Source organism: Ahaetulla prasina, chromosome 1, assembly GCF_028640845.1.
Source record: "Ahaetulla prasina isolate Xishuangbanna chromosome 1, ASM2864084v1, whole genome shotgun sequence".
In the NCBI taxonomy this organism is placed as follows: Eukaryota; Metazoa; Chordata; class Lepidosauria; order Squamata; family Colubridae; genus Ahaetulla; species Ahaetulla prasina.
In genome coordinates, this window is record NC_080539.1 from 358731185 (window position 1) to 358754487 (window position 23303).

General features: G+C 42.3%; 1 protein-coding gene across 2 annotated transcripts; it reads left to right on the top strand.

Moving 5' to 3' along the window:
* Positions 1-704: 704 nt before the first annotated feature.
* ARRDC2 (arrestin domain containing 2) lies at positions 705-20294 on the top strand. 2 transcript variants are annotated; one of them, XM_058163236.1, is made up of 8 exons: positions 705-3488; positions 13016-13082; positions 13207-13354; positions 14639-14741; positions 15538-15794; positions 17044-17206; positions 18360-18511; positions 19010-20294. In XM_058163236.1, exons 1-8 carry the CDS (start codon positions 3221-3223, stop codon positions 19064-19066), a joined length of 1215 nt encoding a protein of 404 aa, XP_058019219.1. In that variant the 5' UTR covers positions 705-3220; the 3' UTR covers positions 19067-20294. The 2 variants fall into 2 exon arrangements, with proteins under 2 accessions (XP_058019219.1, XP_058019217.1); XM_058163234.1 differs by lacking the exon at positions 705-3488 and adding an exon at positions 11434-11857.
* Positions 20295-23303: the final 3009 nt, after the last annotated feature.

The following is a 23303-nucleotide window of genomic DNA, read 5'->3' on the forward strand; positions in this document are numbered from 1 at the left end:
TTTTTTACTACCGGTTCTGTGGGCGTGGCTTGGTGGACGTGGTGTGGCTTGGTGGGTGTGGCAGGGGAAGGATATTGCAAAATCTCCATTCCCACCCCACTCTGAGGCCAACCAGAGGGGCATTTGCTGGTTCTCCGAACTACTCATAATTTCTGCTATGGGTTTCCCAAAACCTGTTAGAACCTGCTGAATTTCACCCCTGCAGCTTTGGAACAACCATGATCTGGATCAGGGGTCTCCAACCTTGGCAACTTTAAGCTTGGAGGATTTCAACTCCCAGAATTCCCCGGACAGCTTTGCTATCTGGGGAATTCTGGGAAGTGAAGTCCTTCAGGCTTAAAATTGCCAAGGTTGGAGACCCCTGATCTAGATGACTGAGAACCTCCATAGAAATTTTTCCCTGGATATTGTGCTCATTGTCTCAATACCATAGAAAAGGTATGCACGAATGTCCTCGTAGGTGCAAAATTGGCAGCCAGAGTAGCATTTTGTCTTATATCAGCAATCAGAACAATAATATTATCTTTTTTCCTCACCATTTCCCTTAATATTAATACCATATGACCTGCTGAACAAAGTAATTAATATTGCATACTTTCTCATTTGCTTTACACATTTTTTTATTCAGCAAAAAAATGCAATTTCACGGGTTGCATGCTTTGTATTATCTTATAGTTGATTAGCTAAGTGGAACGACTTGCTAATAAGTGGAACGACTTGCCTTCAGAAGTTGTGAATGCTCCAACACTGGAAATTTTTAAGAAAATGTTGGATAACCATCTGACTGAGATGGTGTAGGGTTTCCTGCCTGGGCAGGGGGTTGGACTAGAAGGCCTCCAAGGTCCCTTCCAACTCTGTTGTTATGTTATGTTATGTTAGGACTTTCTGTCCTCTACCATCCTCTGAAGTCCATTTAAACTCATGCCTACTGCTTCAGTGACTCCATCCAGCCACCTCGTTCTCTGTCGTCCCATTCTTCTTTTTGTCTTTTGTCAGCTACACTCTTTTTCTCATCCATAGTCCTGGTATGATGCATTTGTCTGAAATTAGTGGGGATACAGAATAACAGAGTTGGAAGGTATCCTAGAGGTCTTCTAGTCCAACCTCTGATCAATAACCCTCTCAACAAATTGGCTGCAGGGACTTGGCAACTTTGCTACCAAATGAGATCCAGTCCCATTTATCTAGTAATCTATCTAATTTTGTATTGTCTGCTTGGATTACATAAATTCTCCAGAAGGATTCTGGTAGCTTTTTTCACTAACCAAGTTTATTCAGAGGTTTCATGAGCTGTAGCTGCCTTCATTAGATGCATTAAGTGGCTAGAATGAAGTAGGATTTGCACTTGGATAAGCTGCTAAATTAGACAACTGCTGGATTGAATCTAGTTTCGGTTGCATCCCAAGCACCTAATCTTAAATTTACAAGTGCAACGATTTGTTTAGGGACACAAAGCTTAAGAGGTATAGTCAGCTTTCCAACAGTCAATATCCCTTTTTCTTCTCCCACTCCACTCCACTTCAATCCTAATCCTAACTCTTTGCTTTGAAGGAAATTGTGGCAAGAGAATTCCTGAGAGGTCTTTTTCCAATCAGAAAATGAGGACACCCAATAAAATCCTAATCATATACTGTATATGGACCATTGAGACTGACTCTCGGGTTCAAGAATTGAATTATGTGACCCCAAGCAACACTCTTGACACACAAAATAGATCTCCACTGTAGTTAGACAGTGCTGCCATAAGCATACCATTTCTAAAATAAGTCATTTCTAAACCATTCAATTATTTCTAAAATAAGTCCAAGAAAAATTACACTAATTCAAAAGCTAGAGATAAAAGTGCAGCAATCAAATCACAAACCATGGGGAACAGAAACTATGGTGTCATGGGTATGGGATTGAAATTAAAACAGGTTTCTTTATACCGTAATACTTATAATAGATGGTAATTACATTCTTACTTTTTTTTTATTTTGGCAGCCATATAAATTATTTAAATCAGGTTTCTCCAGCCCACAGGCTGCATGTGGCTCTGGACAACTACCAGCCTCATAAGATTGTGATTATATACATTAGCTATATTCTATATTTTATATATGACCCATGCAATCCCTCTTCACTCAATGAAGACCAAACAAAAAGGCTGGATTCCTATGCTTTAAATAAACATATATAAACATGCATATAAACTTTGTGGAGTTGGTGAATCTTCAAAACAGATAAATTTGCAATCTTCCAAATAGAAAAATGCACACACATATACACAAATACAAATGAATGCACATGAACACACAATGTGTACAAATAGCTATATCCTTCCATATTCAATTAATATTTATCTGCTCTACTTTTCCAAACAAAACCCAATGATCAATAATTAAAACACTCCAAACAACTTAAAATCGTTAGGTAAATTAGGTAAATGTGACTGTCAAGTGTGCATGCACACACATGTAGCTATGTAATTAGCAGCATTTCATATACAATACCAGTTTTTAACATTATAACAAAATAGAATTAACTGGAAATAGCTATTAATTGGTAATCAACAATAATCCAGAACGTGAGCATTTGCCCATTCAAAATCATTCTGCTCATCCAAAAACCAAATTAAAAAACGGCTGCTATCCCTATCGCAAAGGGTTAAAATGCAAATATGCGAGTGTCAAAAATGCGCAGCAGGGAAATGACTGGCTTGAACTTCTCCACCTCCATCCTGCGTTTATTGTTATCTCCGTGCATGGGCTGAACGACGTCTTTGCACGCTGCACTTTGAAGACACTCCCTGAAAGAAAGAGTGGGGTGGGGGGAGCAGGAGAGGGAGGTGTCTCTGCTGGTGACGCTCCTCGCCTGTTGCTGTCAGTTGTACAGTGTTAAGGCAAGGCGATGCACCTAATAAAGTCAACAGGAAAGAGAACCAGCCAGCCAGTCCCCCTTGTGTGATTGCAGATAGCGGTTGGAGGCAAAGCTCAGGTCTTCCCTCTCCAAACCCCGGGCCCTTCGATTGAGATAAGGAGCATCTCCAGACCCGTGGATTCTGCACCACACCTGCACATCGGAAGGCCTGATCTGACAAACATCAGCTCAAGGCTACGTGCTGAAGAGCAGTTGCACACAAAACAAAGGCACCCTTGCCAACATCGCGCTCCCGCTTCAGAAGCAGCCTCCGACCTGCCTCGCTCTCCGGCGGCTTGGTCGGAGGTCCCTGCAGCCGGAAATGCAGCATTTCAGCAGGATCCGCACTTTTATGCTGGAGCTGGACGCAGGACGCGGTCCTGGAGTCGCCTACCGGGGAGGAGAGCTGCTTTCCGGGCGAGTGGTGTTGGATGTGGCCAAAGGACTAAAAGTGAGAGCTTTGGCGGTCTGCGCGCGAGGCTTGGCTGCTACCCACTGGCTGGAGAGCAAGAGTTTTGGCATGAACACGGTCTATAGCGACTATACTGCCTACGAGACCTACCTGCGAAGGCGGCAGCACCTGATTAGAGGTGAGAGGGTCTTTTTCCTCCCACTCCCTGTTTTCTTCCCGGTGTTGACTTTCTGCCTTGCCTGGCCAAGGTAGAAATACAGGGTTGTCTTTGCAGCTTCATGATCTTGTCTCTTTGGTCCACTCCCACTATTTGGGGAGTGGGTCCAAGACATGGAATGTGCCCCAAAGCACCCCTTATCTAGAGCAGGTGACTATTCTGCTTACTAAAACAACTTAATAATTAACAGCAATTTAACCATTTCCCTATCTGACCCACCCCAAAGAAACAACCCTGCCTTTTAACATAAAATGTGTGTCAAGACATTACAGTATTCCCAAAACTGGAAAGGTTTCGGTTCTCAGGGTTTTGGCCAAAACAAAAAACAAAAAACAAAAAACTGGGTGAAGAGGTCCAAGTTTGCACTTCTTTTTGTTTATGGTTATGCACATTAAGCACTTTGCAATGGAAAAGAAATGTTGCTTCATAACTAGTGCATTTCAGGAAATCATTTGTCAAATGTCAGCTAAACACAGAAACCAGGTTTCCAAAATACTGTACGGGCTTGAGAAGAGCTGACATTTAAATGCCGGAAAGGTTATTGTGAACGTTAGTGCAGGCAGATCTTGTCAGTTTTTCAGTGTGATTTGTTTGCGCCTCCTCGTGTGTGTTGTTTTGGTCTTGTTGCATTGACATTGCTGTTTTTCCTTACTACTTTAGGTTTGGGCTGGAAAAGTAGAATGTAGAAATAGGAAGGAAAGGAGGGAGGGTGGGTGGGCAGGAGGGAGGGAGAGAGGGAGGGAGGAAGGAAGGAAGGAGGAAGGAAGGGTGGGTGGGTGGGTTTCTGGCCAAAGCAATTCAGAGGCAAGAATTCCATTGGGAGAATTAATTACTTCTTGCCTTGATGCCAACAGGCTGCTACACAAGAGTGGCAGCACTTCTTTGTATTTAATGAGGACTACAAACAAGCAGAGAATTTGTAGACAGCTGGGTTCGCTAATGTGCTGGAAGCACAACAGGGCTTTGAAACACCCAGTGCATGCTGGAAAGTGCCTTGGCGCAACTGGTTTGTCATTTTTGCTGGTGAATACTGAAACATTCATTGTTCTTTGCTCCCAAAGTAGTCAAAATAGCTACAGACTAAATAGTTATATTCTATGCTTTAATGGTGGTTGAGTATCAAAGGAATCACCACTCTTCATGTTTCATTTAAAATATTTTTATCTTTGGGTCCCACCCATTGACTGAAGCAACTGGTGAAAACATAAAAAGGCTTTGCAAGATTTTTCACCCATCAGAGCCAAGAGAAGTGGAAGAAGAAGAAAAAAATAAGAGAAATACAAAGGAAAGGGGAAGCGAAAAGGCTTTATTTTGTTTGGAAATGTAGCAGATCTTTAACTTTCCCAGCCTTGTTTCTGTTTAAATTCCGACGAGAAAGGATTATGTATTTCTCTCCTCCATTTCTATGAGAAAGTCAAAGAAAAATGAACAATGATAAAAAATATGACATGGATAGTTCCAGAGTTCTGGGTTCTCTGGATGCAAAAGAAAACCTGTCCTTTTTACACTGTTCCAGGCTCTAGGCCAGTGCATGGCTGGCTGGGGAATTCTGGGAGTTGACATCCATACATTTTCACATGGCCTAGGCTGGGAAACACTGTTCTAGCCAGTGACACTATAAGCATGCCACATGGCACTTGTTAGGATAACCATAGAGGCGACTTTTTCCAAAGACTTCTAAGAAGCCTCTAGCACAGGGGTCTCCAACCTTGGCAATTTTAAGACTTGTGGATTTCAACTCCCAGCTTTGCTGGCTGAGGGATTTTGGGAGTTGAAGTCCACAAGTCTTAAAGTTGCCAAGGTTGGGGACCCCTGCTCTAGCAGGTTGAAACACTTAAAATGAAATGAATTCTCCTTTGCTGGATTTCTCTGCTGTGTTCTTTGCTTTGGTAAATAAATGGAACTTCCATGTTCAGAAGGGAGCTGAGATGAAATACATTCAATTGAATAATAACACCCAAAAATGGCAACTGTCTTTCATTTTCTGTTTGTAGACTTCCTGAAGACATCTTGCTGGTCTAGATGGACTTGATCTCTACTCAGCATAGCTTTTGTTTTCTTCTTAAGGTGCTTAAGAACAAAAGGACCATAAGCACTCTTAATAAGCAAGTGAATTTACACAAGGATTGATTGCTCCAGGTTTTGTAGACAAAGCATAACAGATAAAATACAAGATGAATGCAAGTTCTGTTTTGGTGGAGAAAGGCCATACCTTATCTGTTTATAATCAGTACACAACTTGGTTTGCAAAACAATGAACAATCAATGAAATAACTCCCCAATCATTGTAAACTACAAGGTATATATTTATGCTTATGCTTATTATTCATAAATTTGTATCACAAAGTACAACGTGATTGAGTCTTAAAACAGCAATAAGGCGATTACAAAACAATGTACATTCAAATCAATCAAATTTAAATCACATTCTGCAAGAAAGGTGGAAGAAAAGAAAACAATTCTTCACTTTGACATTTAAACACTATTAACATAAGAACCTCCCCGTGTAAGGATCTGTTCCAAAGACATGTCCCATCATAGAAAAGATTGTTTGTAGTTTTTGCCCTCCATAGCAGATGCAAAATTGGGGACAATTAGAGAAGGAATCTAACAGTAATAGAGTGGCCAAACAACTACTCTTGAAATTGGTGCATTCAAAAATCCCACAATTTTGGAAAAGAATTTTAGCAATCTTTAGCAAGAGCATGAAGCCAGAAGAGAGAACAGCTTCTATTCAGCACTCCAGCAAAGTGTTTGTAGAATCTCCTGGTGCATTTCTTATTTTCTTTAGTTATCATTTTCAGAAATCTTCCTGGGACCCAGGATACCAAGCCTGCAGCTATTTGCACAAGGATGTGTAAACATAAAAAGCTTTTTCTGAGATTTGACTAGGAGCAATTAACTAGCTTGGTAAACAACACCCCTCCTTAGGCAATTCAGATCTTGCCTCAGTTTATGAGTCAGCAAGGCAGGAGCACCCAGGAGCTCATGATAGGTAACCTTCTTTTCTATCAAAGCAGCTGATTGATCTGCCTACTTTATATATTGGCAATGCAACTCAGGTAGAAACATGCCTAATCTAGTTTCGCTGCCTAAAATCCTTTAGCTGGAGGTCAGGTAGGGAGAACTAGGCCTAATATTTTGCATACAAATCAATGGCTCAGTGAATATGACTTCTTGTGTCTTACTAATTCAGCCAAGTGGTCATCTAATCCACTCAGGACCAGGCAATCTTTTTGGGCCCATTTAGTATATTAAAAACATTCCTAAAATGGCTGTTGTGGGAGATTACCTTATTCACAAAATGACTGCCACAATACACGCAAAAACAGTCACAAAGCCTTCATTTGCCATGAAGCTAACTAATCCTAATATACTCTGTTTTGTACAAGCTGATATTGCATGGAATCCAAGGATATTTCTGAAAAGAAACAATGGTAAAGATTAGTGGTTTCCCTGGCAGAATATTAACTTTTCTATTCATTTGTTTTAATTTATAAAATCATTGTAAAATTTCAAGTGGGCAGAGAGTTAGAGTAGAACACCTGACTTGAAATCCTAGGCTTAGAAAACTTGGAACTCTGTTGCCTTTGACAAGACCTAAGTTTAACTCACAGAATCATCTATTGTAATGTCCTTCCTGTTAAAGACTACTTCAGCTTCAATTGTAATAATACTAGAGCAACCAATAGATTTAAACTTAATGTCAACCACTTTAATCTAGATTGCAGAAAATATGACTTCTGTAACAGAATCATCAGTGCTTGGAATACTTTACCTGACTGTGGTCTCTTCCCATAATCCTAAAAGCTTTAACCAAAAACTCTCTACTATTGACCTCACCCCATTCCTAAGAGGAGCATAAGGGGCGTGCATAAGCGCACAAATGTGCCTACCATTCCTGTCCTATTGTTTTTCTTTTCTTCTTCCTATATACATATATGCTTATACCTCCTTATATTTACTCATATATGTGTTTATATATTATATAATCTTTTTGTATGATACCTACATATATTGTTATGACAAAATAAAATAAATAAATAAATAAAACATAGAATGACAGGGCAGGAAGGGGCCTTTGAGATCTTCTAGTCCAACCCTCTGCTCAAGGCAGAAGACCTTATACCATCTCAGTCAAATAGTTGTCCAGTCTGTTTTGAAAACCTCCAGTGATGATGAAGCACCCACAACTCCATCACCAGAGGTGTCCAACAGATTCTGATTTCTAATTAGGAGATGCTAGTCTACTAGGGATTCCAAAACAATTACTGCAGCTTCAGGATATCCCTTAATGGATGTCATCATCATCATCTCCAGAGGAGTTTTGAAGATCACCTTTTTAATTTTCACTCTTTTACTTGGTCTTAACAAAAAGGCTAGCATAGTCTTTTTATCATTTATTATATTTTTTAATAACAAAACGCTTTTGTGGTTTAAGAAAAAGCAAATGACTTTAAAAAAATTAAACTGGAATCCCACATGATTCATTATGTGTCAAGAGCGGATTTACAACCAGCCCTTATTCCCAAAGAATTGGCTCATTCCATTAAGTGATGTGCAACAGGACTGAATTTCTATCCCAACGTAAGCTGGTGGAAATTTAGCTTTAATCCAATACATTTAGAAGATGTATTACATTTATAAAATAAATTTTATAAATCTTTTCAAATCTTAAATTCTAGATTGGTAGCCAACCTTGTTTTTTTCAGCCATCACGGGGGAATTAAAGCAACTCTGTAGTTTTAATCTGGCAAAAAATTCTCATTAAACAGCCTTTGATTGGCTGTTAACCTTTAGAATAGAATAGAATAGAATAGAATTTTATTGGCCAAGTGTGATTGGACACACAAGGAATTTGTCTTGGTGCATATGCTCTCAGTGTACATAAAAGAAAAGATACGTTCATCAAGGTACAACATTTACAACCCAATTGATGATCAATATATCAATATAAATCATAAGGATTGCCAGCAACAAGTTATAGTCATACAGTCATAAGTGGAAAGAGATTGGTGATGGGAGCTATGAAACGATTAATAGTAGTGCAGATTCAGTAAATAGTCTGACAGTGTTGAGGGAATTATTTGTTTAGCAGAGTGATGGCCTTCGGGAAAAAACTGTTCTTGTGTCTAGTTGTTCTGGTGTGCAGTGCTCTATAGCGTCGTTTTGAGGGTAGGAGTTGAAACAGTTTATGTCCAGGATGCGAGGGATCTGCAAATATTTTCACGGCCCTCTTCTTGATTCGTGCAGTATACAGGTCCTCAATGGAAGGCAAGTTGGTAGCAATTATTTTTTCTGCAGTTCTAATTAAGGTACCATAAGGAAGTATGTCTAAATATAGAAGAAAGAAGAAGGAGAAGAAGAAGGATATTATACTACATACGAACAGGGGTCCTTGCTCTTTGGAATTTGTGCTCAACTTGGATCCATTTAAGAATTATTTTATAGGAGCGCCCTCAATTGGAATCCTGCATTGTGAGATTCCATTTATTACACATGAACTGATTGGGGGGATGATCTACCAATGTTGCACCTTTATTGAAGAAAAGTGCAATGTATGAAAGTCCACAAGAGCATAAGAGGCTACAGCATCATTAATCCATTCCCAGAATTGTTTTGGTTACTTATGACTATTTATTTCTGGGCCAATAAATATAACTCAACAAAAAAAAATTACCTCATGCAAAATGCACTTGTTATTCCCCCTGGTCCCCATATGATGGCAGTGTGTGCCAAAAGTTGCAAGACAAGTTTCTTTTCCTCTGGCATGACCATGTCTTATGAACAAAATATGGGTGTTTTTATCCTCATCAAGTGACTGCTTTGCCAGAACGCTTGTAATTTTTCCTGGTATTCAGGAACCTCCGTGTCCTTAGGTTGTTTACTTCTGAATACCAGATGTCCAAGATGAAAATATTGTTGCCTTCCTTTTTTTATTATTAAAGTTCTATAAAATATGAAAAACAGACAAAAAATATTAAGAAGGAAAAAATAGGGGAAGGAAAGGAACAAAGAAAAATGAAAAGAAATAAAACAAGAGTAACTTTCAACTTTCTTTGATACAAATATAAAAAAAATAACTTTTGATCTAAAATTCAGTAATAAATATTCAGTATTTCTATACTCATAAACATTTCTAATTGTCAAATCGCAGAATTAATGCTCTATTTCTTTTGGTCTCTATCAAAAAGTCTTACATGGTTTCCAGCTAGAAATAAAATCACAGAAGGTGTTTTCTTTAATCAAAGTAATCAATTTTGCCATCTCAGCCAGTTCTTTTAACTTCATCTATTTTTCCATTGTGGGATTCTTTCCATCTCTTTGAATACAAAAGTCTCATTGCAGTTTTCATATATATAAACAGTCCCATATTTTTTTCTTCAACTACTTATCCCACAAATGAAAAACCTCTGGTTTCCATTGCAAATTTTTTATAAGAATTCTCTGAGTTAAAGCACATTATTTGACCCTAATAACTCTTAGCCTTCTTATATGTCCACTCAAGGGGATAAAAGATGCCCTCAGAAAGTTACCTTCCCTTTTTCCTTGTAATCCTCCATTGGCAATTTTTGAGTTTTTCTTAGACCTAGGAGCTAAGCAGGAGGATCTCTCTAGTATTCTTGCCACCCTTCTCTATTATAATTCTACACACTGCTTTTAAGTTGCAGGTTTCTCCGTAGCCCAGGTGAGCCTGCCAAAATTTTGAAGAGAGAGATTGAGGTTGTATCATTCTGCAGTTGGTCTTTTAGCACAAAGAATTTGTACAGTGGCAAATTTCCAAAAAGTAATGATGATTTTTACCTGAAATCTATACCTGTGTGTGGGTGAAAAAACACCCCCTTGTCCCAAATTCAGAGCTAGGTTTGATACTGGATCTTGCAAGAAAATAAAATTACCTTCCTTGGATCAGGCAGCCTTTCTATTCTCCCCCCCCCCCAAGTCTTTGGAGTTCCCAAACTAATGCTGGAAAACTCCTGCCTGCACCTGGGAGCTTGGATGGAAGGAAGGCTGCAAACATCAGTGATGGAAAAAAGGTGTATCCAGCCTTTTTCTACAGGGATCAGAGTCCACTTCTTCCCCGGCCAACTAAGGTCTTTACCAGACAATGACAGAAGTGACATTTGCGGGGAACTAGATTAAGTCAGTTCTGGAATGGAAAAGCAGATAGAGGAGAGGGGGAATTTCCGAAGTAATTCTCCTGGCATGAAAACGAACTATCCCATAAAGGTATGCGTATTGGTTCAGCCTCAGGGCAAGATAGGGCAATACGGTTGCACTTTCGGTTGACTGAAATAGAAATTCTAGTCAGATCTGGTCTGGAGAATGTCCACCTTAATTATAGAAAGATGCGGAGAAAAACAGGGCGTGGGCATTTAAGGGGAATATCAGCGGGGGGGAAGAGGGAAAAAAAACCAAAAACCACCCCAATCCAGGAGCACAGTGGCATTTAATTGAACCCCACCTGCCTTCCAGATCCTAGGATAGAGGCATTGGGCAAGGCGGCAAGTCATCACAATAAACAACCCAGTGTTGTTTTTGAGACATGGAGCTATTTCAATTCTCCTTGGGGGTTTCCTAAATCGCAAAGGCATTTTTTTTTTCCCAATCTGGCCCGGTTTACCAATCTAACTTTGCCCAGTGGAGGAAAGTTTATCTCTATGGAAATTTGGTTTTCCCCACAGCCAACCCCCGTTTGCAAACTTGGGAGCAAGCGGAGGGGGGGGGGTCAAACAGGCAGCCGAGCAGCAGCCGCCCCGCCAGCCAACTCTCAAAGCGCCTGCTTTGTTGACTTGTTTTTCCAAGGGCTTCTCTCGCCCCGCCCACCGAGACCCAGCCTTTTTTCCCCCTCTCGGATTGGTCGCTCGGCTGCCGGAGGCGTGGCTTGCGGGTTGCGGAGGGGCGCTGGGGAGGCGGCTGAAGCATTTAAAGGGGCCGCACGCGGAGAAAGAGCCAAAAGCGCGCCTTGCGCCTTGCTTGATCAGTCGCAAGTCGAGTTTGCCTTCCGAGCGAGCTTTAGTGCTATTTTTTTTTCCCCTCCTCTTCCTCGGCCATGCTGTTCGATCGGCTGAAGCGCTTCTCCATCGTGCTGGACTGTCCGGAGTTGGCCTCTCCGCCGGTCTTCAGCTCGGGCGAGAGCGTGACCGGTCACGTCGTGCTGGAGCTGTCCGGCGAGGCGCGCTTGGGCTCCCTCCACATCCACGCCGAGGGCTGCGCCAAGGTCCACTGGACCGAGTCCCGCAGCGCCGGCTCCAGCACAGCCTATACGCAGAGCTACGGCGACCAGGTGGACTTCCTCAACCACCGGGAGACCCTCCTCGCCCCGCCAGGTAGAGACGGAGAGCAACCCGACCGGGCGAGCGGCTGCGGCCGGCGGGCGTCCCAGATTCTGTGTTTCTGTGTGTGTGTGTTAGTTATCTGGCTAGGTGGCTCAGTGGTTAAGACAACTTGTCCATCAGAAAGGTCGGCGGTTCGAATCCCTAGGACAGGTCTCCTGCGGGAGCAGGAGGGTTGGACTAGATGACCTCCAAGGTCCCTTCCAATTCTTGTTACTAGGCTGGGGCGGAAGGGACACCGATCCCAGCCTCCCCGGGCTCCTTCATCTTTCTCTCTCGGGAAAGCGCCGGAGCTGAGCGTCACGCCTACCCAGTTTCGGGCTTCGTGCGAGAAAGAAAGAACCGCGCAAGGGAGCCGCCGCGCTAAGACTCGGCTGGCCTCGCCGCTTCTTTTGGTCGCAGACGGGCTCGGTCTGATGGGGAAGGCGAATTTGCCCGAGAGACCTGGATTTTATTTTACTTTATTCCCACCCTCACTTGGGCTAAGGCTTCTCCGATCTTTGTGCAGCTGCCCTCTGCAGAATTTCTCCGGCGGGGCCGGTTGTCCGAGCCTCCGTGCCAGACCGGAGGGGATGCAACTGGCAAATTTGGATCAGCCTGTTCTCTTCTCCACCGCGCATTATATAATATTTAGGGGGGGTGGGACAAGGGGAAGAGAAAGGCCGCAGCAGCGCCTGAGAAGTTATGCGCTGCTCTCTCGAAGTCGCGTGTAACTTGCTTTGAAGTCTGTAGTTTTATTAGGCAAGTGAAACGCGAGTTTCCCAAATGCCACTTGTAAGCCAGTAGGAATTTGGTGCAGCTTCCACCTGTTCCATTGACAGGTATATCAGGATATTTCCCTTGGGTGTATTGATGTTGAAAGCAGAAAGATAAGTTTATGATGGAAAAAACGTATAAACAGCCCTGTTCTGTAATCTCTTTGATGACTTGAGGCTTTGTTTTTCCTTTTTTTAAAAACGCCTTTGTGGTTAATGTAGTTGAACCTGATTCTGGGTTACCTATCTCCAGGTTACTATCTCTTGGATGTGCATGTGTGTTTAATTTCACCTAAGTTCTGTTGGTTTGCTATTGCATAAAAGCTTGGCGCAACTTTATGCAAAATAAATAAATAAATTGAAAAGGGCTTTTGTTCTTTCTTCTGTTCCCTAACAGACAATGGAGATGTCACAGTCCTTCAGGCAGGAAGGCATGAATTTCCTTTCACTTTCCAGCTCCCAGGGTAAGTCCTTGTCTTTTCCAGATACATTGTGGGTTCATAGTAGTGACTATTTTAGGCTTTTTCTAGCTGGAGCGGTTGACACTGGCCTTGTTCTTAGTCGCAATATTTCTTTTTCCCAAAACAGGACCTTGGCCACCTCCTTTGAAGGCAAGCATGGCAGTGTCCGCTACTGGGTGAAGGCCAAATTACACCGGCCTTGGTCTTCCGTCAAACGAGCCAAGAAGGAATTTACCGTTATTGAACCCATTGATATCAACACACCAACCTTACTGGTAAGCTGAGATAGGATGTCAAAGGAAAGACAGTCAGTCCAGATTATTCCCAGAAAGCTAACCTGGATCACACTAACAATTTGCAATTGATAAAAGATTATATTAGTTAGGAGGTAGTTGGATTGCAGGTAGTCCTGTATAGTTTTGTCATACATACAGAAGTGGTTTGCAGCTGCCTTTTTCCAGGCTATTGTTAAAGTTTTCCTGTCTTGGTACAGCCATAGAATTCTTTGGAGATACCTAATCAGGCCTTATCTAGTCTCATAGACCAATCAAGAACAATCTTATAGTATTAGGTTATAATTGTCTATAACGTATTACTTTTAAACACCAGAAAGTGTAAGTGGTTTTTATCAGGGCAACCTGGTTTACCCAAATATGGGACGGAGCATATTGCTTCCGCTTTTGCCTTTCAGCCCCAATCCAGGAGCCTTTTCAGGCAGTTGCTTTCACGACGAACTATTTTTGTGCTAAATTAATATTTACCGACAAAGAAATAAAGGGAAACTAGTATATAACTATTTCAAGCTATTTAGCTCTTGTCAGCTAGACATATCCTTCTGGGATTCGAACCTGGGTGTTCTGGTGTTAAATATAAATTTAACACCAGAAAGTGTAGTATTTAATTCAGTAACATTAAATACATGCTACTTAATTGAGGTCTTTCATTTATCAAAACCATCCCCATCATGTTTGCCTCTTGTGATTCTCTGCAATATCCTGGTGAGATGCTGAGGACGAACGGTGACAGTATGAACAAACTGAAGTCTTTTTAAGCTTTCTGTCACAGGATGGCGAAGCTTATTGCCATGCTTTTATTGAATATCATAATCCCACCTTCCCTAACTTAGAGCTGTCCAGAATTTGCAGCCTTAACCCATTTGTCAAGTATGTCTGAGCTACTTATTTCATCACCATGGTTTGTAACTCCTAATTCCATAGTCGGTACGGGTAGTTCCTAGGTAACTCAGTCATAAGCTTGTCTAATTCGTGCTGAAGGACAATCAAACTCTAATCATTTGTCACACTGTGGTTCATTTATTTTTATACTTCTGAGGATTTAGAAACAGGGATTTATCCAGAACTCAAAGAAAACCTTAAAAAAAGCACCCCTTCATCCTCCAAGTACTTTGTTAGAAAGAATCTGCTATTGTCTGCGAACCTTTCTCCAAGTTTACCCTCTTCCTCATTGAAACATTTTTTGATTTGGAAAAAGAAAAGCAACTCCAGATTCTTCTTTTCCTGCTGCTAATGTGTTTCTCTTCTTTTCACTTTTCCCAACAGACTCCCCAGGCTGGTGCCAAAGAAAAGCTGGCGCGAGCGTGGTACTGTAACCGTGGCCAGGTTTCGGTCTCAGCCAAAATTGATCGGAAAGGCTACACACCAGGTGATCTTTTAAGCAATTGTTTAGGAGGGGGCTGCAATGTGGGATAGTTCCTCTTTTCATCATCACCCCAGATGTGCCCAGCATTCAGAATTTTGGTGAATGGCTCATTTTTATACAACTGCAGTCACTCAAATGCCAAAGCTGGCGTGTGGATTTGAGAATAACCTGCAACCCTGGGTGGTTAGTGGCTATTGATGGTACTCCCTCTACATTTTTAAATTTAGTCCTGTTTTTAACTCCAATCCCCCCACCCTCATCTATGACTCTTGTACATGATTGTATGGGTTGTTTATTTGTATTCAGCTTTTATTATTTTTACAAATAACCCAATACACCTTCCTCCTCCTAATTTTCCCCACAACAACTCTGTGAAGTGTTTGGCTGAGAGAGAGAGACTGGCCCAGTGTCACCTAGCTGGTATCACGGCTAAACCCAGCTTCTAGCCTGTGTCCTAACCACTGAAACAAACTGGGTCTCTCACTTCCTTTTTTTTTTTCTCATTTGTAAACCATCCTAAGTCACTTAGGTGAGATGGGCAGTGTATAAATTTGATAACTATATAAATCATGAACATAGCATTAGCTAAAATGTTCTCAAAGTTCCCTCATGAAGAACCGGGCCATCTAAATTCATGGGGAGAGGGAGAGAGAGAAGCAGTACTGTTGCCATCAAATATTTGCATGCCCTTGCAAAAATTTCAAAGACCAGCAAAAGGTTAGAGAAAAAGTTTAGAAGAGCAGAGGAGTAACTAGCGGATTCCTTTCTAATACCCGCCTCTCTTCCATTCCCTTTGCAGGTGAGGTCATCCCCATCTTTGCTGAAATTGACAACTGCACCAACCGTTCTATCGTACCAAAGGCTGCCATCATCCAGACACAGACTTTCATTGCCCGAGGCACAAAAAAACAGAAGAAATGTGTGGTGGCAAGCATTGCGGGAGATTCTATTATAGCAGGGACGAGAGAGGTGTGGCATGGCCGTGCGCTCAAGATCCCACCAGTTGGACCCTCCATCCTGCAGTGTCGCATCATCCATGTTGAATATGCACTGAAGGTGAGGTGAAGAAGGGCATCCATGTAAACCTAAGAGAGTTTAGAGATTTGGGGTTGTCTGGTGCAGGGGTCTCCAACCTTGGTCCCTTTAAGACTTGTGGACTTCAACTCCCAAAGTTCCTCAGCCAGCTTTGCTGGCTTTGCTGGCTGAGGAACTCTGGGAGTTGAAGTCCACAAGTCTTAAAGGGACCAAGGTTGGAGACCCCTGGTCTGGTGGGTTAACACTCTGCATCCCAGAAAAATCTCATTTTTCTTCGCTCCTCCATTTATCCTTCCTCTACTTAAAAGAGCTTAGGCTATTCATATAAATGAACGATTTCAAAACATCCGTTTTCATCTGGTGCTTATACAGCAGCCAACGTTGATCATTCACAAGCTGGATAGAATCAATGAAATTAACAAAAATAGAATGGTTGAAATCAGTTTGGTGAAATATTCTTTTTTTCACCTAAACATGTCTTGAAACCAGGAGGCTATGAGATCTAATCCTACCGTAGGCACAAAGCCAGCTGGCTTTGGGCCAATCTTGGTTTCTCAGCCCAGGAAAAAAGGCAAAGGCAAACCATTTCCAAAAAAGTGTGTCCAAGAAAACTGCATGGACTTGTCCATGTAAGCTCCAGAAGTCAAACACTGACTTGAAGGCACATATCTAAATGAGATTTCTCCTATCTCAGACCAGGGGAGTCCAACTTTGGCCATTTTAAGACTTTAAGGTCCAATCTTGGCCACTTGAAGACTTGCAGCATGGCTGTGTGGGGAATTCTGGGAGTTGAAGTCTACATGTCTTAAAAGTGATCAGGATTGGACACCCCTAGTCTAGATTCCTTTTAGGGTGATAAAAAAACCTTCCCTGGAGAGAATACTCCAGTCTTTGCCAGCCCCACTATCAGTTGCCTTTTACTGTATGCAAATGCTTATGTGTGCATTGTCCCACTTTGGTAAAATAGAAGCTAAACATGCTCACTCACTCACTCGTAAGATTTGGTTTCCCCTTTCCCCACCCCACCCCCGTCTTTCTCACTGCCCTTTTCCCCTGTTGCAATTTGAGCCCTATTTAAGGTATAGTGCCCAGAACTAGCAAAAATGTTTAATGCCTTCACTTATGCAAAGCATGCAAAATGAAATGCAGTCTTAGCTTTTTTGAGATGTAGAAACCCGGACTTGCGTCATTTAGGGTAATCTGTAAATGCTGGATGAGATAGAATATCCTCTTTTCCCTAAAAGCTAATGGTGGGTTTTTTTATTGGCAGGTCTGTGTTGACATCCCAGGGACTTCCAAGCTGCTCCTGGAGTTGCCTCTAGTGATAGGCACAATTCCTTTGCATCCATTTGGCAGCCGCACTTCCAGCATCAGCAGCCAGTATAGCCTCAATATGGATTGGCTACAATTGGGGATCTCTGAACGGCCTGAAGGTAAGCAGCTTAAGGTTGAAGTGAAGAGTGAAACAAATTGGGAGATCTAGGGATTGAAAGTCTATGGCAGAGGTCTTCAAACTTGGCAGCTTTAAGACTTCTGGACTTCAACTCCCAGAATTCTCCAGCCAGCTATGCTATGCTGGCTGGAGAATTCTGGGAGTTGAAGTCCACAAGTCTTATAGCTGCCAAGTTTGAAGACTTCTGGTCTATGGAGATTCTCAATCATCCAGATTCCAGGGCATGGTTGTCCCAAAGGTGCTTTTTCCAAACGGCAACTGGACTTCCTTGTTTTTTTCCTTTGAAAATGTTTTACTTCTCACCCAAGAAGCTTCTCCAGTTCTAATTCAGCTAGAACTGAAGAAGTTTCTTGCATGAGAAACGAAACTTTTTCAAAGGGAGAAAAAAAAAGTCCAGTTGCGTGTTTAAAAAAAGCATCTTTGGGATTGAGTGATTGAAACTAGTCAAAGGAAATGGTTTTCTTGGTGGTGGGTCCTGAATTTGCAGCATCTCTACTGAGAAGGCCTGCATCAGGTACAATTCCAAGAATTGTGCTCTTGTAAAAAAAGCACAAGCCTTCTTTGGGATGGAGTTACTGGACTGTATTTTGCTTGTTCTAAAATATTAAAGTTTGTAATTGGGGTGGGGGAGTTAAAGGCAGGTGGATGAATTCCTGAGGTCCATGGCTACAGCGTGCATTTATGACATTGAAGCTTTCTCAGTGTAGCAAGTTGCAACCTTCTGTGATTCTAAGACTTGACCAGATTCCATCTTTCTTGGGACGGTTAAAAGCAATAAATGAACAGATTAACAGAGTTGGAAGGGATCTTATAGGTCATCTAGTCCAACCCCCCACCCCCACGCAGGAGACTCTACACCATTTCTGACAAATCATCTTTTCTTGAAAGTCTCAAGTGATGAAGCTCCCACAACTTCCGAAGGCATAAAATTTCATTCGCATGAATCCACTCAAGTCGGAGTTAAGGTTCTTAGTTTAGGTTCACGTACTCTGCTAAGCTATGACAAACTTTGTCCTTAGATAGTATTTGGGATAATTAATGAAAAACAAATGAGGCCCTGCTGGTAGCATCATTTAAATTTAAGCCTAGAAATCATGTGTAAAAGGCACTCAATCTACTATGTTTCTCCTTAGCTCCTCCAGAATACTCTTCTGTCGTGTCTGGTGAAGAAATCATTGAGAACTTGTCCCCTCCTTCTCAGGATGAGTGTCCTGCCTTACTTGAAGGACCATTCTTTGCCTACATCCAAGAATTTCGTTTCCGACCACCTCCTCTCTACTCTGAGGTGAGCACGGGAGAGTGATGCACAACTTACTGTTTTGCTGGCAAAGTTCTTCTTTTTGTTGCCCTTTTTATACTAGCCCAGGGATCGGCAACCTTAAACACTCAAAGAGTCACAAAGGTCCTTATTGGAAGCCCCCCATTCAATTCTGGAGCCAACTGAAAGTCCGGTTCCCCCACCATAGAGTCTCCTCCTAGTGTGGCATCCTTTTTCCTCTGCCAACTGGAAGTCCGGTTCCCCACCATAGAGTCTCTTCTTAGCGCAGCATCCTTTTTCCTCTACCTGTCCTAACTGAAAGCCCTATCAATTGTGGAGCTGACTGGAGACAGGGAGCTGCAGCAGAGGGATGAAAGAGCCATCTGCAGCTCCAGAGCCGCGGGTTGCCGACCCCTGTACTAGCCACTATCAGGATCTTGCTAGTAAATGTGTTTTATCAAATCAATTTTCCCGGGGGAGCTATTCGTAATGTTTTCTCTTTGTCTTGTTCTCCTTGAAATCTAGGTGGACCCCAATCCTCCCTCTGACAACAGCATCCGTCCACGTTGCATGACTTGCTGAAGGAAGCACTGCCTGACTTGAGATCAAAGGAAATCCTTTAATGAGAGAGATTACCGCAGTGGAAGCTCAGTGTTGGGGTGAAGAAGATTTTGCCCCAGGAGCAAATGTGGGTGCCCATTCTTAGTCGGTGCTCTACACAGAATGCCTTTCATTGGACTCTCTTCGCAACAGAGCGAGCTAGATCGGCCTTGGGGATGAAGAGCGAGACGAGAGCTCTTCCTCAGCGCATAAAGTGGTGACTGTTCAGGATCAGCACAAAAGCATTTTGAACTCTAGACCGATCTACTGTGCTTTCCTTGGGTGCATTTCACTATGTCCTTCCTACACCTACAGAGGGGTTTTTTATACTCTGTGTAGACTGAAGCTGCAGAAGGAACCCATTCACCCTGAGAATCTGAGAAGATGCTTCTGCTCCATTGCCTAGAATTCCATAAATGACTTTCAGACGGAAGTTGGCTAAAAGAATTCCTGCCTTATGACACTGTCTGTGTCACTATTAACACTTCTGACGTGTTTCTTTTTTGGATTACCCAGCTGGGTTTCACTTTTAATTTCATCCGTCAAGCAGACGCTTTTGGGGAATGGGGTCAGGGGTTGAGTGGATAAGAGTCTCCAGTCTAAAAATTGTTGATAAGGACAGAAGGGGTGCACATCTTTTTCTCCCTTACATCAGGGAGTGATTTATTTTTGATTAAATGCAACAGAATTGCAATTGTACTATCAGGGAATAGGATTGATGTGGTTGTAACAGGTGGTTGATTTTGCAATTTCGTTTATAGTGGGTCTAAATTCTGAAAACTAACCCTTTGAGTTACAGAATTTAGGGGGGGAAATCTTTGGATTTTGTTGGCTGTATGAATTCCACACGAAATGGAGAATAGAAATGGATTGTATGAAACGTTATCGGGAGTGTGCTTTCCCCCATTTCAAAATGGGTCTTAATTTGACTCCCAAGAGGGGCGGCGGGGAGTGAATGCCCCCTCCCTCAAATGCATTCCAAATGTTTCTAAGCATGTAAACATCCTGCTTCTGCCCCATGTGGGGCTGGTGGCCTTGTTTTTGTACCTCCTTTCCGTTACTGTATGCTCTGGTTTGATACGGACATAAACCTATTTCTAGGTTTGCATTTTATAAACGTGGCTGCCTTTAACTGTTTGAAAGCAATGTGTGTTTCTCAGAATTCCTAGTTTTGTACGAGGTTTGCAATTAAATTAATCAAACTTTTTAATCGCTGGAATTTTCCTTCCTTTTTTTCATTCAAACCGACTTAACCCACTTAGATTGCATCCATGCCCAAGTAGAATGCCAGAGTTGATATGGCATGCTTGAGATCGCTAACTGAATCGAATAAATGGAACTGCTGTTCAGGGGGTTGGGAATCTGTGGCTCGTACCCTCCCCCAAACACGAACTGAGATCACAAAGCCAAAATGCTACCATAAATGGACAATGTTGTGACATATTGATGCGCTCTCGCTCTCTCCAGAAATAAGGATGAGGCTGGGAACACCAAACAACTTTCTCACCTAAATGCAGGCGTGAGAGCTGCCTGAAGTCCCTTCAGACGGGTCTCAACTGTGACCAAGCACTTGCTATTTAGGGAAGGGTGACACAGACATAAATTACAGTTTGACATCTTGAGCTTTCCAAGCATTAAGGCCTCGGTGTCCCTGTCCAGTTACTCCCATCTCCACTCTGCCTTACATTTGAGGTAAGGAATAGCTTCTATTCAGCGGATTGGTCAGACGTCCAGACATCCGGAGCATGCCTGCTTCCAAATGGGAACATATATATAAAAAGAACAGTGGCCCTAGGACAGGAAGTCTTGCCTCCATAATCGCTTACATTGTCCTGCCAGATTGCAACCTTAATCTTCTGCGGCACTCGTTCACCTTTCACGCGCTGCTACTCAAAGTGTGTTTAGAAAATGGGACATTTCCCATCATTGCGTCAGACACCTCCATTCATGGTTGTCGAAGTCCCCCTCCCCCAAACTCAAGGGGCTCAAACTACAGGGTCAGTTTGGAGAAGATGCATTCTCCCTTTTTACCATAAGCTTTACGATTACAGCCTTCGAAAGTCTTGAAATCTCCCTTTCAAAAAAAAATGAACCATGCCCTTTTCTATTTATTAAGTTATGCAAAGTCTACTGTGACTCTTAACAGAATAAGAATTGGAAGGGTCCTTGGAGGTCTTCTAGTCCAGCCCCCTGCTCAGGGAGGAAACCCTATACCATTTCAGACAAATGCTTGTCCAGTCTCTTCTTAAAAGCCTCCAGTGATGGAGCACCCCACAACTTCTGGAGGCAAGCTGTTCCACTGGTTAATTGTTCTCACTGTTAGGAAATTTCTCCTTAGTTCTAGATTGCTTCTCCCCTTGATCAGTTTCTGATCAGATCATTGTTTCTTGTCTTGCCTTCTGGTGCTTTGGAAAGCCAGCAGCTGCTATCGCCCCCATCGAATTCACAAGCTGTTTGTTGGAATGGCCCAAGTATGTTGAACATGCACCTTCTGTGTGTTTCTGAATTGCTGTTTCAAGGATTAGAAAATAGCAAACATGAATTCTAATAATGTTGGAGTGGAAGTTTCTCCTCGAAAAACAGAATATAAGTCTGAGTTAGGCTGCTTTGCAGAGTTAATAGGTGGAAAAGTACCAGGGAAATTGTATCTTCAAGTCTGAAAGCAAAGATACCATTTGGGGATGTGACATCCACTTAATCCAGCTTTGGCCCCACTAGGCAGATTACTCCCTTGGCTGTGTTCCCTATTTTGTTTGCTATTTTTGTGATCACAAGGCAAGGTAGGACCTAGCCAAGGAACATATTTGGGATTTCAGAGAAGTGGTAGATTACCAGGCAGGAACACAGGTGGAGAAATATTTACTCAATATTTCCTTTATTGATAGGAATGTAGGTAAGACAAAATTCCAGCCAGAGTCTAAAATTCCATGTCCTAAAATATGTACAACCCACTAACTAAGCAAACACTTGAAAGATCCAGGGCAGGTGGAAAGAAATCCTTCTCCTTACAATATATAACTAATGTTGGGATTTAATTTAAGCCACGTGGAGCATCAGTTTGAAATCAGTTAAAATTTACTGTTACCACCTACCTGAATGACTTTAGAAGACAACAGGCAAGTTTCATAAATAAAGTTAATTCAGCAGTTACTAATCCTGACTACTGCAACGCGCTCTACATGGAGCTGCCTTTGAAGAGCATCCGGAAGCTCCAGTCGGTGCAAAATGCAGCAGCCCGCATGGTTTTGTGCAAACCTCAATGTGCACATATATCACCTCTCCTGCGGGAGCTGCATTGGTTGCCGATTTGCTTCTGGATGCAATTCAAGATGCTGGTTGTCACCTTTAAAGCCCTCCATGGCTTGGGACCAGGTTATCTGAGGGACCGTCTCTTGCCGGTCACACCTACCTGACCCATCAGAGTGGGGAGGCAGGGAATGCTGCGGGTCGCATCCCTGAGGGAGATACACCTGGTGGGACCCAGAAGAAGGGCCTTCTCCATGGTGGCTCCCTCTCTCTGGAACATCACTCCCCCAGCAATTAGAACGGTCCCCACTCTAATACTCTTCCGGAAGGCGCTGAAGACCTGTTTCTGCCAGTGGGCCTGAGGAACCCAGAGTGGGATGGAGCCCATTAAATGGCTGGTATGATGTGTTGTTGCCGGGGTGGGTGGTGATTTTATTTTATTATATATAATTCTCTCTTTTATGAGTTTTATTGTTTTTATATTCTTATAAGTCGCCTTGAGTCACCATGTGCAAATAGGTGACAATATAAATATCCTAAATAAATAAATAATAAAAATAAATAATATCAGAGGCAATCCAAAATGGAAAATAATTGCCTTTCAGGGTTTTATTAGCACACTAAATCTTGTTTTGCTAACTCATTGCTATGTAGGGATGATCATATCTGTCTGATGTCCTCCAATCCTTGATTAGTTTGTATTTTATTTTCTTCTCTGAATGTGAATGGGACCTCCTTCTCCACTGGGCAGTCCTTCTCTTTAGGCAACCCAGGCTGTCCTTTTTCCATCCGATTTAGACAGAGCCCCTGAAATTCACTGATGTTTCATTACTAAATGTGTCCAGCTTGTCATTATCAGAGTTAGAAGGGACTTTGGAGGTCTTCTAGACCAACCCCCTGCTCAACCAGGAGACCCTATACCACGGGCGCCAAACTCACTGTGTCACGTTTTGTGACACGTCATGTGACATTT

Coding starts and splice junctions, on each gene's coding strand:
- ARRDC2 (XM_058163234.1), top strand. CDS start 11,581: ATGCTGTTCGATCGGCTGAAGCGCTTCTCCATCGTGCTGGACTGTCCG. Junction 13,083..13,206: donor TTCACTTTCCAGCTCCCAGG/GTAAGTCCTTGT, acceptor TTCCCAAAACAG/GACCTTGGCCACCTCCTTTG. Junction 14,742..15,537: donor TCGGAAAGGCTACACACCAG/GTGATCTTTTAA, acceptor TTCCCTTTGCAG/GTGAGGTCATCCCCATCTTT.